At 37.5% G+C, this 19,231-nt stretch overlaps 1 protein-coding gene across 26 annotated transcripts in view; it reads right to left on the minus strand.

Moving 5' to 3' along the window:
- The window catches only part of DLG2 (discs large MAGUK scaffold protein 2), a 1,027,745-nt gene that overhangs the window by 23,237 nt on the left and 985,277 nt on the right, over window positions 1–19,231 (minus strand). For 17 of the 26 annotated variants that reach the window (XM_035343430.1, XM_035343450.1, XM_035343455.1 and 14 more), the window contains 2 exons: window positions 4,808–4,907; window positions 824–865 (listed from right to left, as the gene is read on the minus strand). In XM_035343430.1, coding sequence (XP_035199321.1) covers window positions 824–865; window positions 4,808–4,907 — 142 coding nt within the window. Of the gene's footprint in view, window positions 1–823; window positions 866–3,838; window positions 3,885–4,807; window positions 4,908–19,231 lie in introns of all 26 variants that reach the window. The other 9 variants (XM_035343472.1, XM_035343493.1, XM_035343412.1 and 6 more) reach the window with 3 other exon arrangements.

Here is a 19,231-nt window from a genome sequence, read left to right on the forward strand (position 1 = left end):
CTTTTCTCTCTTTAATTACCTTTTATTATATTTCCATTAACCTACTCCAATGATTTTTATTATTATTATTTATTTATTTATTTATTTTACTTCTCAGCACTCCCAGATAAATATTTATAATGGTTAATTTTTTGAGAATTACTAATAATTACCCCCAATTTACAATCTATCTTTAGGTTATATGATCACATGTAGTCTGTAATCCTAATCAGATCACTTTGCAGGGTTGGGACCATCACTTACAGGGGATCAATGTCACTCAGTGGCAGTACTTAAGGGGTGAAGGTCTATCTTACCTTCTTTGAAGACTTCAGTACATATTAGGAAACCTATCCTGCCAAAATTATAGGCTCAGAAGAGTTCTGGGGGCCATTTATTAGTTGCACATACAGGTATTCTGAAATGTGAGTAAAAATTCTGTCCTTGTAAGGAGTATCTTTTGACTGCAGATATGGAGCAATTTTAGTCTTAAAAGGCCATCAAGAAACTGTCCTCCTGCCTACTGAAATAAACTTCCTGTCGCTATACCAAATAATCCTGATTTTCACAGACTACCCAAGGCCAGGTTTGGTTTTATATTCCAGAATACATCCCAAGTAGCAACCCTCCTCTCTTTTCTTATAAAGGTTGCCAGTTTTCTTTTATAGCTTTTTATAGCTTTTATAGCTTAAATGTAGTTGTAAATTGAAATTTCAAGCCATTTACTTCAACTGTTTTTTTTTTTTTTAACATTAAAAAAAAAGCAGGAAGAGAAACAAAATAAAAGAAACAAACAGAACAAGCAATGCAAAGTAAAAGGACTCTAATGAAAGCAGTAACTTACTGTAGCTACTTTCACTATCGCTGGCATTAGAAGAAACATGTTCTGCAAGAACAGTACAGCAAATTAAAGAACATAACCAAGCACCATAGAGCCGCAGAAACTCAAAAGAACTGCCACAGTCATGCAAAGGTAGTTGTGCAGAGAGGAAATAAAAACTATACAGTCACATCACCTGAAAATCTTAGATAATTTACACAGTTAAAATGAAAGCTTTCTCTCTAGTGGAATTTCAGAAAGAGACTGTACGTTATATAGTGATATGCATCACGGCAAAGCCATGTCATTTCTTAATGAGACAATGATATCTCTTATAACTTAATTTCAAAGTACAATATGATCCAGTTGCATCTCACTGGATGACTTGGCTAATTTCATGAAACCTGAGTGTCTGTTCATATTACTCTTCTAAACTTAGAGATCTGTCTCCAGCGTTCATCACTTTGCACTATCCTAAGGTGTTAACAAAGTGATATGAAAGTGGTTTTGGTGTCCAAAACTGCAACTATCTTAACCTGTCCCAAACTAAAAAAAAAAAAAAAAAAAAAAAAAAAGGAAGAAAGATTTTTTTTTTCTTCAGAGAGCATCAGGATCTTATACTTAGCTAAAGTATAAAAATCTTTACCAGACTAGTCTGCATGGGTGAATAGGGACATAAGAATTATCACAGTGGGATACACTATTGATTTGACAAGGCTGGTGTCCTTTTTCTATTATGACATTATTTAAAGAAAGGTGCAGTCTATAGCATATGAAGTGGTTGTTCCCAGTGGTTGCTCAGTCAGCAGGCTGATTATCATCAGTCAGATCATGCTTTATGGTCTCCAGGAGGTCTGCAGAATCACATTAAACAGTGGTTTTAATAGCACCTCTGAAAGAAATGCTGATAACTTTGCAGATGAACAATTATTTGACAGTTGAAAGTTTTCAGCTGGATCAGGGCATTTAGAAACAAATGCTATAATGGCTATATAGTGGGGAGCTGCCCTGGGTTAATAAGAATGAGACATGGGTAGTTAAATGGTCAGCGGGTACAAATAAGTCACCTCCCGACAAACACCAGGAGCCAAAATTAATCCAATATTTGGCACTTAACCACTGGGCAGATTAACCTGTGGGTGACCCACAGCTTTCAACTGCCTCTAAATGTTCCCAGTGAAAGATGGTAACCCATAAAAGTCAAGAATCCACTGGGGTGAACCCAAAGTAGACCACACACAGAGGATGAGCATAGGAACTGTGCCAAGACCATCCCATCTCTGCAAGCTGCTGCGTTCCCCCACATACACATCTAATGGCTGGGGTTCATAGCATGGGACTGACAGAGCTTGAGGAGCAGCTGAAATGAGAATGGATGATATCTTATAAAAGAAATAATTGAAAACTTTGGTCTTGGTCTTACTAAGAAGCTTCAAAACAGACTCACATTTTAAACAAAACCATGTATTGACTTTTGGACATTTCATAGCAAATTAACAGGGACTGCCTCAAACCATTATGCTATACAGGGCCCTGAAATTTTTTATTAAACATGAACAAATATCCTTCCTAGTAATAACTGTCATTAAAAAGTATATCTTAGTTTAATATCAGTGAAAATCATATGGGGCTAGAATGCCTAGAGGCATGTCAGTAATTGAAAGGTAGGTGTAATATTAATATAGAAACTAGAGCCTATATAATACTGTGCTACTTTTCCCCTAGCAATTTGCAGAATTCAGTTATCTCCTTTCAGGTATTTGGATGTTATGAAGATTCATCTTTCTAAGGACACAGATATTCAGGAGGGTTTAGCAAATCAGAAATATTCTACTTCTTTTTAGGCAGGGAAGGTTCTCCTTTTGTTCCTAGTGAACTGCTATAGCACTTTCCTTGAAGAAACAGAACGGTTAAAATTCAGGTGTCAGTGACATTGCTGTCTATCACTGAGAAAATTGGTCTTGTAGAACTGTTCTTCATACAAGAGAAGAAGCTTTCATCTTTAAATGGTGAGATACTTTATGGCTTAAACAGAAACCATTAAAATATTCCATAAAAAAATCAACCAGGAACTGAATAATCTGTAAAACTGTGTGCATGGATGTGCATTCCTGTAATTAAAAAGCAAATACAAAACAGTAGGTGATGCAGTGTCAACATTCACATACATTTTGCTTCAATTACTTGGCAGTTAAGAAAAAGAATAAGAACTGAAGGAAGAAGCAGCCAAACACATGCAAGTGCCATTTTGTTTAAATTATTTAGGTCTGGATACAGCATGTAATGTAGCTATTTATATAGAAATCAGTTGCAAATATTTCACTCTGTACAATGTTTCTGGTCTAACTTTCAAGGAAGCTAAATTGTTTCTTAACAATTATCTGACATGTTACACATTCTGCAATGCCAAGTCTTGAGACAGGATTACTGCATCAGAAAAAGAAATTGATTAAGGGTGCATGACAGAGAATATGTTGCTAATGGTGAAATGGGTCCAAAATTAGCTTTGGAGAAGGCATGGTCTTCTCTAGCCTGCAAATGACTTCTTCCATTAATAACAGACGCTAATCTAAAATCCAGCAAAGTAACAAACACTCCCATGCAAGAAGCTGAAAATGCAGAAGCAACAGCATAAAATAATTTTCTATTGATCTCCTCAGGATGTGATCAAGTTAAAATATTTAGCTTTTCCTTTAGATGGAGAGGGAGGGATTGTTGCTGAGAAGTACATTTTAGGCAGCAAAACAAGTTCTAGGTATACTACTTTACAGAACTGCCATGATGAGAACAATAACATACTGTCAGAAACAAAAGGTGTTACTACAAAAGAAGTGAAAGTGTCTGCTTGATACACTGTATGTTATTTAATATTGTCATGCAGAACAAAACAATTGAAACATTTTTTAAGCATTCACAGCTGGGTAACAAATAAAACTCTATCTTTTGCATGCTAGGAGTGGAGGGTCCTCAGAGAAGGAACAGAAGCCAAAACAAAACAAAACAAAAAAAGGTTTACAGTGACCATTCCTGGGAACTTACTCAGAGTCTTTGTTCCATAACCGTCGTCACCTAATCCGGGGATGTCCTGCACGGAAGTCCCCAGAGAGAGCAATGAGAAAGGAAGAACAGCCGCAGAAGAGGAAGGAAGAAGTCAGTGGAATTGAAATGGATACTACCATGACTGACCATGTTGATTGAGCAATCTGGATCCCTGCTTTTTCTTTCTGAAACAACGTTAAGCCCATATTCTATGGGAATGCAGCCAATGAAAGAGGCAGTGACCATTACACCATTACACACAGCTTTTTTAGCTGTGATGAAGAAGGAACAACTCAATAAAGTCCTAGAAAAAATCCTCGCCAGAAAAAATTAGGAGAGAATTATTAAGGAAAAAAGTGAATTCTCTGGGCTTGGAACCAGCATAGATTTTTAATAATGCTGGTTCTCTATACATACAATTTAGGCAGGCACTAAATGCCTGGGGAGGTACACATTCCAAGACCAATTTACTTCTTTAAGTTATTATGTGCAGATGCTTCATTTAGTTTTTAAACTTTCGGTGAAGCTGTCCATGGCAATCAACTGGGAGGATGTCAGAGGCACAAAAGACATTTGAGCAGAACTTTTAAAAAGTAACAGTTTAGTTCAGTATTCTAAAAGAAATCACATTTGCATAATTTTGAGCTAGTTCTGATCTGGAAATACTTAATCAGAGCCAAGTTTGGGTTTTCACAAGTGCCACAATGATTTTAAAGAGCCATGTATTATTAAGAAAGTGAAGAAATATTCTTCCAAACGTTAAGGTCACTGTTTCATTCTTCTGAAAATTATTTTTCTGAGGAAGGAAGGACTGGCTGGATCCAAATTGCAGTCACACATTGGTCACAGTAGTAATACCTTGCCTGCCTGCCTACAACATGTATTCGCCTGGATGTGTGGGATACTGGTATCATGCGTGTCACCCATGTTTTGTGCTGCATGTGACATCGTCTCCAAGAGGTTACTTACGTTCTGGATCACTTGTTTCCTGCTCACTCTGCTCCTTGCTCTTGTAGAATGGGAATTTTCGTGAAAAGATGAAGTTCTTTTTACGCTTGTCATTGAATGACTGTGAAGGAGAAAAGGCATGGGGCAAAAACAGGGACGTCTAATTGTTGTCACACTCATGCTGACAAAACAACTAGTTTGTAAAAGTGGAGAGAACTGTAGTGACTCAAATCAGTCTAAACCAAGTGGATGGGAAGAATCACAGGTGGTGAATGGTTGCGGTGAGGCCTGCAGGTTGAAGGCAAAGCCCCTGGAGACTGGATCGATTTAATTACAGAGTCTCAAATGACGAACTTCAGCTCCTTATTTGAGAGGTATTGTGTTTGACTTGCTCACATAAAGAGCTACAGATGGCTTAGCATGCTTTGAGATCAAGCCACTCATCTTTAATCATAGCAGACTGTGCACAGAATTAATGAACTGGCTGAAAAAGAACAGGCTGCAAAGAGGAAAGAGGAAGTCTTTGATTTTCTTCTAGCAGGTGTGTTAATGCAGCCATGCAAATGACCATTACAATCATATATGATTTCATAGTGCTTATTTGTTCTCTTGATTGGCAACTTCTTAAGTGTGTTTAATGCCTTTTTTTTTTTCTTTTTCCAAACATTTTTAAAAAATCACTTTTTTTTTCTGTTTTATGAATATATTTACTCATTAGGTTCCTCTGGATATGCTTTTAGCTTTATGTGATTTAGAGCTGGGATTCTGCTGATAAGCATTATTACATTGCATATTGAGCAACACATATCGCTTTATTTCTTCAAATAGGGAATTAATATGGAGGAAAATGTCCTTTTTAAATGACAAAAAGTTCGGCTTAATGGACAGTTGCAAGGGTTCATGGCACATTGTGATGTAAAAGTAGTATATACCTACTTGGAACTCCTATTTCAGATACTAAATGAGGAGTTAAGGTCCTTGTGTAGTCAACTGACAGAAGCTGGCATTTCCAGAGGGAACCTATTCTGAGATATAGATAGTGCTTAACTGAAGTTATCCTTGTTGTCTGTCAGACAATGTCCTGTGCTGTTTCCCGTACAGAACATAAGCAAAGCTCAGACTCATCATCTTGCATGTATCACCTCCAAGAGAGCAGAGACCTTCTCAGCTCATTTAAAGAAACAATCTCATGTATTTGGGATTGCTTGAACAAAAAATTGAGTATTTGTCTCCAGATCTAAAATGGAACAGATTTAGGATTTCAGTTTTTTTTTTTTTTTAATTATTATTTTATGCTATTTTATTTTATTACATTTTGGAAGGACAACATAAAATGTAGTTTAAAACATATATTTTTTTTAAAGATGTGAAGGTAGCTAATCAAAAACTCTATTAAAATTGTTGTCTACTTGTGTCACGAAAGTTTCATGCCACTTTTACATTTCAAGCATATTTAAAGTTCAATAACTGAAAACAAAGGAAAAAAATGCACATGTAGAATAAATGATCCATGAAAATCTCTGAGTATGTAAACACTCAATGTGAAATTAATGTGGAGGTCATGCACAAATAATCCAGAGAGCATGCAATTTCAAAACAAAGCAAATATGAAAGAAAGCCAGAGGTAAAAATGTGTATGTAGGATTAAACCAATCTGCAGATGAAAAGAGGACTGACATGCACATTATATCATTTTAATGACCTAAGGATATAATTAAATTAAAATGTGTTTTCTGTGATAGTTTCTTTTATTTTTCCAAAGAAAGGAATGTAGCATGTTAACATTTCCCAAGTTGTGAAAGTGATGTTTGTTATGATTCATCTCAATTTGATATAGTAATACTATAGGCGTTGCACTTAAAAAGGAAAAAAAACAAACAAACATAATATTTACACACTATAGCACCTTGAAAACAAAACAAAACAAAATAAAACAAAAATGTTTTTTTTTTTAAAGTGACAATCACCTCATTATCAAATGCCATTTCACTTTTGAATTAAATAGAATGTTATCAAATGGATATATAAATATGCTGTTTTACAGAGATTCTATGATAAATAACCACTTGAAAAAATTATCTTTCAAATTTTTCCCCAACAGTCTATAGCAAAAACTTCAGAAATCCATTTGCATTGGAAGAACATATATATATATTTTCAAGATTATGCATGATCTAACAGAATATTCCAAGTTAGACAATTGTACTACACTGATATATAAACCTTTTCTCCTTTTGTAATTTCATATATTGGGTAGCTTGTTAAATGAGATATTGTTCCTTCAGTTTGGATAATCAAAATCCGGCAATTCATAGCAGGTGACTATTATGTCCAAATGTGCTGATATCCATACCAAAAAAACTTTTTCTTAAAATAATGCTGACTCAGTTTATTAATAACCACATGCAAATGTTTATGCATGTGTCAATACTTCTATAAATTAATCAATGTGTATATTTATGTTACTTACCACAAACACTACCACAGTGTAGTTATATATATTATATTTAAAATAATAATAATTAAAAAACATGTAAAATATTATAAAAGAGTAACTTGTGTCTGGTAATGCAAACTTATTGAAATAATTAATCTTTACTTTTAACTGAATAGGTTTACTGAGCATTTATTTAATTGCACATAAAGTGCATGGTTTTTGCAAGAAACCTAAACCAGGAGCCTGGATTTTGTTTCTGCATCCAACATCAACGTGATTAAAATCAGGCTGGCAGTCTCCACTTCAAGGATATGAAATCCTGCAGACACCCAGCAACATGGTTCTTACAGATACCATGATATATATTTGTAAAGTACAGAGATATGCGGGGTGGTAAAGAGATGCTAGGGAGACATAGAGAATAAAACCATGTTTTTATCAAACACACTGTGTTAAATCTAGATTTTGTTTTGTTGAAGGAAGAATAGAGATCAGCAGTGGTTACATATTTTCTTTTTTTTAGGAAGATGAGTGTGAGGAATGGTGTTTATAACAATGAGATGTATATTTTTGAGAGGTTTTATTTCTGTAAAATGGAAACTTCGAGACCAAATAAAGTATTCTGGAGACAGTTTTCACAGAGTCTCCTTACATTGCTGAAGAGCTGTGAAATGGCAACAAGATGACTGAGAGAGGTATTTGCCTGCATCTCTCAGCCTGATGTAGAAGTTGCATGCAACCAGAATTGAAATTGTGATATCAAGCTTAGGCTCGATCCAACAGTATTTATGCAGGCAGAGTTTCTGAAAGTCAGTGAAAAAGTGCCTGAAAATGGATTCCTGTGCAAGATGCAATGTCTTTACGTAAACATTGTAAAATTCTGTAGTGGCAAATAACTTGGGTATTTCAGGCACAATTTTTTTCAGGCTCTGTACGATAGACAGCTTTTATAAATCACTGCCTTGAGTTCACACAGCCTACCACTAATCAAGGAACTGGCATTAGCAAGCACTTTGTATAGACTGGCACCTATGATAGAAAAGAAGATGAAATTTTCAAGTGCAGTTTGACAACTGAACAGGCAGGTCATTCTGCACAACACTAACTATGGTGAAATTATTATTATTATTATTTTTACAAAAAACGGTGTGGGGGTGGTGAAAGGGACCCAACGCCGCCGCGGGTGTTGGGAAGCTTTCACCAACCTCCTGGCTTGAATTCTTATTTTGACATTTCTTAGCTATAAGCCTGTGTTTTGAAGAATCCAGAAGAAAATTGTGATCTGCATTCTTGCTTGACCAAATATCCCCAGTTTTGCACATGTGGCTTACAAATACAGCTTTCCTCAGTTGTGACAGACATTAAGACACTGCGTGTTTTTTGTTCTTAATAACTCCCCTTGGTATTTTTTTTTTGTGTGTGTGTGTGTGAAAAACATTTTTGTATTCTAAACACTTTTCTCTAGATGCAGCAGCCTTACAAATGTTACTCATCAGCTATTAGGAGAGTGTGTTTTAAAGGAAATTTTCATGTAAAGCTGAACAAACAATCCAATTTCAGAATTTGCTTTGTAGTGGTAAACATCACAAAGAATAGTGCATCAGTAATTTGATGGATGTACCATGCTGCAATTGTCAACGATTACATTGTTTATTTGAGCTCCCTCCATGTATTTTTCCCAGTACAGCTGATCCAGCCTGTATTATATTTTGTGTAGATGTGCTCTTGATAGAGGTTGTCCTCTTTGTGTTTTTCAGAAGAGTGCAATATATTGGAAAAAGATTTCTTCTAATGTTCTAAAAGCTCTAAAAGCAGTTATCTAGTCTAAAAGCCATTGAAATATACTGGGAATGCTTTATTTTGGTATTTCATTCAACCAGTGCTAATTCTCACTCCTGAGCTGGGAACAAGTGTTAGGGGATCACCTAAGGAACAACTACTCCAGAGCAGTGGCTGTAAAATTCTTGTATACAGAGTGCAGATAAAATTCATTTGCCACCTATTTCTAGGCAGTTTTGAGGTAAGCTTTAGCTTAGTTTGTATGTTACATAGTTATCTATATCAGGGGGCAGGATGCCCTGTTCCATTAAGCTCAACCATAAATTTTCTTAGATGTTGCAAGTATTTGCAAATAGAAATGTCTGGACCTACAGTCATTCCTTACTGAATTTTTGCATCATGATCTGTTTTGATAACTTTGGGGCTTTGGGAAACTTTGTGACAGAAGAAGCTCAGATGAAGATATCTCTACTTGCTTAGCTTTTCTTAGAAGCTGCAGGAAGAGTTAGATCTTGGAAATTTGAACTGAAAAAGTACGAGCCTGATTAAAAACTCCGTGCTGCCTAGCTTTAAAAGGCAAGAGTAGTACTGTTTAATATTCATAAATATGAAATTTTACTAATCTTTCTTAACACTGATTTAATGTTATTTGTCAGCCAGCAACTCAATTTTAATTCCTAACAAAACAAAGGTTGAAAACAACACCAACTACCAGGGGAAGAGAAAGACTAATAGGCTTTCAAGAAACCATGTAAAAACAGTATTTCCAATCCTGCAAACATGTTTTTAACTTTGTGCAAGGTTCAAATGGCATTCAGAAGGGAGTACTCATCTGCTAATTTATATTGCATTGGTGTTGGCAGGATCGAAATGCCAATGTACAAAGCCTGAGTATGTGGCAGGCAAAGTCATGTGCAAGTACCTGAAGGTTGTACACAAAGAGGGGGCAAAGGATTTGTTCAAGCAGCAACACTGAAATTAATAGTGTGAAAATAAGAAAGGGCAAAGCCCCTTGACAGTAAAATCAATTTGGGTGTAGAATAATATGTCCCAAGGGAAGCAGAAAAGCTGAGATCATTTTTCACATTTAAAAACAAATCTACCAGTCTTAAATACTACAGGGAATAACACTGCAATTCTAGGGGAAAAAGAGAAAGGGGGTGATGGGACAAGAACCAAACAGTGAGCCTCTGCGAGCTCACATGCCTGTGCTTCTCAAGGAACTGCTGACAGCCCAACACCATGGAGCTGTACTAAGAGCCCACATGGGCTTTCATCCAGCCTGGCTCACAGGCAAGGTGAAGGTCTCTTCCTCTACTTTCTCAAGGCTGTCTCTGGAGCTAGAAAGTTGTTTGATGTTTGGCAGTGTTGTCCCAATTCTTCTCTCTCTCTCTCTCTCTTTTTTTTTTTTTTTTTTAATTTACTTCCCAAAGTAACTTTCCCTCTTAGAGCTGATGCACTACATCAGCTATAGGTCCTGCTGATAAACCTTTGTGCACGTCAACCTGTCTCAGCACCTTTTGTGCAACAGCAATGATGATGAGAGAGTCTCAGAGATCAACAATCATATTAGTATGGACGTGGAAGACTTTTGTGACCATCTGATTGCTTGCCCAGGCCCACAGCTTTCCACCGGGAACATTGCAGTACCTCTATCAACTTGATCTTCATTCCTCAGTTTTGACCAGATATTTTCTCAAATCTTTTTCTTAACTCTGATTGCCAGTTAACTGGTGGTGCTTCCTCACATTTGCAAATGAAACCAAGGATTTTGGTCACCTCTATGCAATCTTTTGAGTTAATTCACTAGTAAATAAAGCTGGAGAAGATTAGCTAATACAGTATAAACAACACAAAACTTGCTCCTTTATCACTGTTCTTTGTAATTTATTTTTTATTACCATGGGTATAAACTACTATATAAAATACCTCTTTGCATAAACAATGGGCTACATAAGGACCTTTGTTAAAGTTCTTTTGTAAAGTAGTAGTGGAGAAGGATTTACGATACCTACATGCCTTCAGACCATTCACTGAAACCTAATCAGAGCAGACAACCTTTGTAACTGCCCTTCTGAGTTAAAAGGACTGGGATAGCAGACTGAATGATGGCAAAGATCTCCCTCAGGAGATAGTCAATCATATCAGGTTCATTGCTTTCATTTAAAATGGTTATGTGTTTGAGCTTTACATCTAAAAAACATAAGAAATAAAGTGATAGGCAAGCAAAACCAAAGTCACTGTAAGAGACTGGTGTAAGGTTTGTGCAGGGGGTGCATCTCCCACATCTTCCAGTAACGCACCTCATACTGCCAGTCTCACAGATGGAATATCAGATTAAATGGACTTTGGATTTGACCGAGTTTGGCAGTTCCTGTGTTCCTATAACCTTCCAAACGTGGCCTGTGAGTCACAAAGTCAATCACCAATAAACAGCTTGAATTTGAGTGAGCCAGAAATAAAGATGTGAAATACAGAGAGTGTAACATCTTGGTGAGTGTTAACGCTTAACTCTGCTCTTCTAGAGTTCTGTGTGAACATTTTTCGGTTTCTAATTCTTTGAATGAATTCTATACATTTTTATTTTCAACCACTGGAATTCAAGTCCTGAGGTGCTTTTCAGAAGAATAGCCAAACAACTATGAAATTACCTATACATACACACAGATATCCTACCATTTGGGAGATTAGACATTCAGGGCATTAGACAACAAGCTATAAAAATAGCACACATATGAAGTTAAACTCAGCACAAATTTCTGCTGGAACAGCTTAGAAGAAAAGCAATTAACTCTCAGCTGTAAACTTAGGTATTCTATCTGTGCTAGCAAATTTTCACCCTCTTGTATTTAATCTGTGAACAATTTAAACTTTTTTAACCCTTATGTCAGCAACTCTTCAACTTTTCTCTTACCTAAGCAGGATGGCACAGTCTTATAATGGCACAGAAAACACCCATTGATATTCTTGTTCCTGACATTGTGGCCACCTAAGAAGCAGTGCTATCTCATAAATAAACTTCACACAATTATCAGGTTGAAAATCTATGAGATTTATGTATTTTAATTGCTCGTTAACTGCAGAAATGACTCCACCAGTATTTCTTTGACTGATAAGCTGCCAACAAGCAGCAATATTTTTGACCATCTGGATATAGTTCAACCCCAAAACCTTTATTCTCACATTTGAAAATCTGTTCCATTAGGCTTACAAATTTCAGATATTTATAGTCTGTATTTCTCAATGAAATGCAAAATGGCTTTTTTTTTTTTTTTTTAATTATTATTATTATTTGAAAGAAAATTTCCACTGGATTTTAAAAGAAAGCTATGAAAACATATTTCTTCACTTCAGGTGCGTAAAAGCCTCAGATTTGACCTGGCAGTGTTTTCCACAGTTCCTAGAACAGTTTCATCACTTTAAAGAAAAAAACGGGTTCCTTAAGGCATGCCAGTTCCCTGCTACAATCAACAATGTTACAGAGGCATAAATCAAAACTGAGGACTCACTTGTTTTCCTTTACTTCCGTTTGTGACCAGGACACAACAGGCATTATTATTAAATTAATGTAAGTCTTTGTAGAGTGCCTCAGGATACCCTGGAGCAACAAGACACTATACAGTTAAATTTTCCTGTCTATGTGTTGTTTTATCAACTGAATTTCATTTGATTGCTTCAGCACATGAGTGAACTAGATGCTGATGACAGCAGTATTTCCAATGTCCCTTGCAGAAATGCTGAACAAAATGTGTTTGGCTCAAGGGGAATGAAGAGGGCAGCCTGCTAATATGGGCTTAGGTCAAAACAGATGTGCCTGACACCAGCTCCAGCTGTCATGAAATGTGAAGACAGGACTGTGGAGGAGGTGAAAATGTGTGGAAAGGTTAGTACAGGCGGACAAATGAGCCCCATCTTTCCTCTGCCATGGGGAGGAGCAGCCTTCTTCAAGATATGGGCTGCAGGAACAGTGCTGAGATCTAATTCTTCCATGACCCCCACTAGTACCCCCATTTCTGAGGTTGTGCAGCCTCTGGCAGAACTTAAATAAAACAAAGATAAAACTAGAAGCAAGACAGCATCAGAACAACACAAAGAGCTTACTGCTTCTCTGCCCTGCATTGGACAGCTTCACACCAAGTTTTTGAAGAGCAGCTTCAGACCTATTAATGCCTTGTGCCAATAAAAAGTATTTGTGCAGAAAATATCTCTGCTCAGCAATTTTCTTCTAATATTTTCCATCAGATTTTTTTTGGCTCCTTATGAAGACCTACCTAGAGGTCTTATGGGTTGTAAGAGGAATTTTTGCAACATTGTTCCACGAGGCTTTTTTATTCTTGTCATTCATTTCCATTTTGTTACAGAGGAAGCATTCTTGAATGCTCACTGAAGAGTACCAACTAAAATTCAATATTGCAGAGACAATGGTTTTGTAAAAGATTTTATGTCAATTAGTAACGGAGATATAAAACCAGAAATTTTATGACATGACTGATTTCCAAAGCTTATTTTAAGAAGCAAACATGAAAATTTGTTCTTATTCTCTGGTTACAGCAAAGCAAATTTCAATCATTCTAAGATGGGGGAGTGTACAGTAAAATACTGATTCACAGCTCCTAAAAGAAATGACATGTAGAATGATTTTCTATAAAAAGCTCAGTTCTGAGCAGAAGGGGGTTTTCTTGTCTGTAGATTTTTCCACCTATAGCTCTACAATTAAAGAAGTTCAGGATCCTGCACTGTCTGCAGCAACAGCATAGTTTTTATTGACACTGCAGGAGCTATACGCTGGGCTGAGCCGGGAGCTTACCCCTACGTGTTTCTAGATAGCTTCATCTAATGGACCCGAACATATCCAAGCATTTATATTTTACACTTGGAAAAGTGGTGCCAGAAGACTTTATGCAGACTATCCGTTATCACAGAAGCACAGAATTGTAGGGGTTTGAAGGGACCTTGAGAGATCATTGGGTCCAAACCCCCTGCCAAAGCAGGTTCCTTAGAGCAGGCTGCCCAGGTAGGCATTCAGATGGGCCTTGAATATCTCCAGAGAAGGAGACTCCACAACCTCCCTGGGCAGCCTGTTCCAGTGCTCTGTCACCCCCACCTCAAAAAAAGTTCTTTTGCATGTTGGTGCAGAATTTCCTGTGATCCATCTTGTGGCCATTGCCCCTTGTCCTGTCCCCCCAAACCACTGAAAAGAGGTTGGCCAAATTCCTATGTCTCCCACACTTAAGATATTTGTAAACATTGATAAGACCCCTCTCAGTCTTCTTTTCTCCAGGCTGAACAGACCCAGATTTCTCAGCCTTTCTTCATAGGAAAGATGCTCCAGGCCCCATATCATCTTTGTGGCCCTCTGCTGGACTCTTTCCAGGAGATCCCTGTCTTTTTTGTACCGGGGAGCCCAGAACTGGACACAGTACTCCAGGTGAGGCCTGACCAGGACAGAGTAGAGGGGGAGGATCACCTCCCTTGACCTGCTGGCCACGCTCCTTTTAATGCACGCCAGGATCCCATGGGACCTCTTGGCCACCAAGGCACACTGCTGGCTCACAGTCAACCTGTTGTCCACCAGGACCCCCAGGTCCTTCTCCTCAGAGATCCTCTCCAGCAGGTCATCCCTCAGCCTGTACTAATAGGTCTGGTTGTTCCTTCCCAGGTGCAGGACTCTACACTTGCTCTTATTAAACCTCATTTGGCTTCTTCCTGCCCAAGTTATTAGTACCTCTTTTTTATTAGGTTATTTGTTACCCCCCCCCCCCCCCCTTTTTTTTTCCTTTTTTTTTTTTTTTTTTTTCACTGCAACTACTAGTGCAAAGATCAGTCCAGAAGAAATGACTAAGATGGCTAAATTAACTCTGAAACTGCAAGTCTGGATACGGCCCTGTGGTCCTTAACTTTATATTATTATATCTGATCAAGATTAAATGGATAAAGCTGTCAAAGCTGTCATGCCTTGTCCTTGTCATGCCACAGCCTCATGAAGAACTCGAGTGATAAATGTCTCACTGTGCATTATAATGGCTGCACTGTGTTTTAGAAGGGGCACCCAGCTAAGGCTCACAGAAACAGGATTTATTGCATCTGACTTTGAACATGTACAATGTAGGTGCCTGTGGCAAAGGTAGTGACCCCAGGCTTACTTCAGGCAGTGATTGACCACGTCTCTTTCAGGCAGCAGAGACAGGCTTTTGTTATGGTATTTATTATGGTATTTTTGAGGTGGAGAAATATTATCGTATTTTTGAGGTAGAGAAATATTAATTTATGAGACAGCAAATTCATTTTATATAAAGATCAGCTAATGTTTTACAATGTTTATATAATTTTCCCAACATCATGTGTAACAAATATTTCTGCAGGAAGTCATATTTAAGGCTTTCTAGACATGCAGGTAAAATTGTCTGATGGGTAAGAGCCAAGCTAAAACATTATGACCCATCTCTGCATGTACTATTTACATCTTTTCTGGAAGTTTATAAACAAATGCCTAATCGAAGCATATTTTAGCTAGAAATTATCACCTTAAGCAAATTATTTTTAATATCAGTAGGTGTCCAATAATTGTTTGGCACTGAGACAATAAAACACTTTTCTTTGGGGAAAATTCTAAGGTGTTTGTTGGAGTGTTATTGAAGACCCATTTTGTTTATACAGTCAGGGCCACCCTGTAGCATTCTGGATGCTAAATGTTATGAGGAATGATAAGTTATTAGGAATTTGATTAGCTCATAACAAAAAAAATATTTTGTTTTATTAATTTTATTTTAATGCAACTGAAGAAATCTAACAGTCCTTAGCAAAAACATATATTAAATAACAAACAAACAAAAAGCCCTAAAATTTAATTACACAACAAAGTTGGACTTTACATTTCAAATGGTCAGAATTAGTCAGAATTGACAGAATAGGCCTTACAGGAAAACTAATCTCCTACAGCCTTCTGCTAACAAAGGATTATCTACATTTTAACAAAGGCTAGCTAAAAAAAATGGACTGAACTAAAGTGCTTTGACAGTCACAGAGCAGCATAAGCAGCAGAATCATTAATTTTCATGATCTCATCTGGGATCACATTAGTGGGATATACATCTGCAGCACAAAGAGGTTCTGTAAATGTCCACAGCCCCTGCTCCTTGCCATGGGTATGCTACAGGCTTGTCTTTGCCCTGTGTCCATCTCACCTTGCCTTGCTGATTTGGTGTCTGGGCTTGATTTTGGACATGGAAAGTCAATATGGACTTTCTGGGAGCCACAGGGCTGTGGACCAACATGGTTTGTTGCCACCAGATTTGATGTTCATGCTGTGGGACTGCCTTGAGTCCCTGTGGAGCAGCTTTCTCCTGATGCACCCTGCCACCATCCATCCTTTGCTGTACCCAGGTTTTTGTGCTCCGGATGATATACTTGGTAGCTGCGATCTGACTACAGCTCACTCTGCCCTCTTTAGCACATCTTTAAAAATAGCAGTAAGTATAGAAATAGAACAGAAACACTGCAGCTGCATTATTCACTGGCTGCTCCTCGAAAATTACAGCAGTGTCAATCTAGAAAAAAATATAAAAGTACTGGATTATGCAGGCTAAAAACAGACACAGACAGACTGCTGCTAGGCATCTTGCTCCCAGGCATGTGTACCTCAAATTTCTGAAGATTACTGCTATACAAATCAATGCTTCTTTTTCAGGCAGTGGTTGGAATACCAGTTGGAGATCAAGTTTTAGCTGAACTGAGCACTTACTCCAGTAAGAGTGCTCAGATTTCTTTGAATAACATCCCACAGACAGCCTTCCCCATTAGAAAGAAACAAGAAAATAGAAAGACTGGTGGAGCAGGGAGAAGTCAGGCCAGATTGGCAAGAAGAGATAAATCTGGCTGAGACTGAGAATAAAGAATATTTAATTGTGTGTCAGTGCCTACGCCACCTTCAGTAACCCTCCTTCATATCATCCTTGCAGGTAGGAGTATACTGCTTCATTTTTGTTCAGCCTCTCTCCTTATTAAATCCCTCCACCTGTGATCCCACACGTTCTGTTGTTTGACATGTCCATTGTCTTTTCCTCAGCATCTGTTGCTATTTTCTGACCACCAAATTTAGAGGAGGAAAAAAAAGGCAGAATTCCTCCTTTTTTTCATACATATACAGATATACAAAAACATCAAGGTGTACAGAAATGTTATTGCCAATCCAGCATCTCTCCTTTCACTACCATTTAGCTGCTGACTTGAGGGTATTCCAAAAACAAACATGAGGAAGCAATTGTGTGGATTATTTTATAATGAAAACCTATGGGTCAATGAGTACAATTTTTTTTTGGATATGTTGAAGGATCTACTCTTTCTGTGTCAGTGCCATGCAACCCACTGGCGAGTGTGTGTTACCAGGCTTTGTGTATCAGCAGCGAGCTCCATAGAAGACACAGGTTTTCCAACTGCAGATTTTGTTCAGCTTCTAGTATTGTCCCAGTGCCAAACATTTTAGCAAATCCATTTGTAATGTCAAATATTTTTAGAGGAGGAATGCAAGGAAAAGTTGGTAAAAATACACTGACTGTGTGGAATACTTTCTGATTATGGACAGTTTCTCCATAAAAGTGGTGAAACTCAGAAAACTTAAGCCACGTAAAACACTGATATATGTTTGAAATTATCTTCAATAGGCAGAGAGAGGGTGGATAGTCTAAAACATCCTTACACTTCCTAATTTTTGAAAAGTAGGGATTTGGCTGGGAAACTGTGAAACTCTAGGAGTTTCAACATTTCTAATGATGAGGACAGTGAAGCACCGGAGTGGACTGTTCAGATAGAATGTAACGTTTTTCTCATGGCAGGTCTTTAAACAGAGATAAGACAAATCTGCAAGACCAGAGGAAGGTACAGAAGATAGCCTCAGGGCAAGGCTTAGACTTAGTGACTGCCTGAGGTTCCTTACAGACCAGTTTTTCTCTGGTTTGATGACTACTGCTAAAAAAGATAAGAATTTCTAGAGTGTATTTATATATATATATGTGTGTGTGTGTGTATATATATTTTCCTCAGCTTCTTAATAAATTGTCAAAATATGTTCTATGTATCAAGTCCTGACAGTCACTGGATTTTGACAATTTGGAAAAAAGGCACATTGAGTATGCAGAGGGTTTTATTTACACCACTATACTGAATTTGCTATCTCAGTTGAGCTTAGCTTTTCCCTTTCATGTCTCAATGCATTGTTACTAAAATGACAATAAAGCAAGAGGATGACCTTACACTGCAGGTAGGGCTGTGGGATCTGTAAACAGAATCTGCTCATAAGAAATATTATTCAATGCCATCAAGCTTCTGACTGTTACAATAAATACTTCCAGAGGTATTTGGAGAGGCAGGCTGAGTGTAATGTGGGTGATCTGTCTGTAATATCAAAAGCATTGTGAATGCACTAGGGAAAATGAACGGGAAAGGTTGATGGATATTGATGGAGTAATATGGTGTGGGTCACAGCCCAGAGCTGTTGGGAAGATATTTTGGAGGGATGGGACAGGCCCCTCTCTTGGCAGGTATCTCATCCTCATTGGGCACCCATATAGAAAGACTGCACAGTTATCTTGGACTGAACACCCCCAGGCACCCTGACAAACACATTAAAAGCTGAGAGACTGGAAGAGGCATGATATTTGTTTCTTTGGGAAATAAAATAGGTTATTTATCAATAAAAAACATTCTGGAGTCACTGGCCAATTAAGGGGTGAAATGAAAAGGCATATGGTATAAAAAAAACAGTTTTCTATTTAACTTGTCTTCTGTTCTACCTAAACATTATGTTTCAAGATAGTGCAATACTTCTCTGGGACAAGAAACATCCGTGAATATTAAAAAAAGTGAGATGTTGATAAAGGTCTTTCCAAGAGCCACAGTTTTTGCTATAAAAATATTTTCAAGAGACAGTCAAGAAAGTGTATATAACCTGACAGTGAGAACAGCAAGAGAGATGTTATTTCTGTCTCCTGAAAGACTGGTTGTAATTACAACAGTTAAGAAAAAAGTAGATTACTGGCTTGTCTCTTTCTCCTCTGTAATATTTCTGTCATTGTTTGGCATTCTTTTGATTCAGTAAAAATCTGAAAAGCCCACAGCCACTGTAGGTTTTAGGATTACTAAAACAAAGTCTGGTCTTGCTAAGCCTGAAGCTTGTGGTAGGCATAATTACTAAGAGTTCCATATGCTGCTTTGATAGATACATAGCCCTGCTC

Source organism: Oxyura jamaicensis, chromosome 1 (assembly GCF_011077185.1).
Source record: "Oxyura jamaicensis isolate SHBP4307 breed ruddy duck chromosome 1, BPBGC_Ojam_1.0, whole genome shotgun sequence".
In the NCBI taxonomy this organism is placed as follows: domain Eukaryota; kingdom Metazoa; phylum Chordata; class Aves; order Anseriformes; family Anatidae; genus Oxyura; species Oxyura jamaicensis.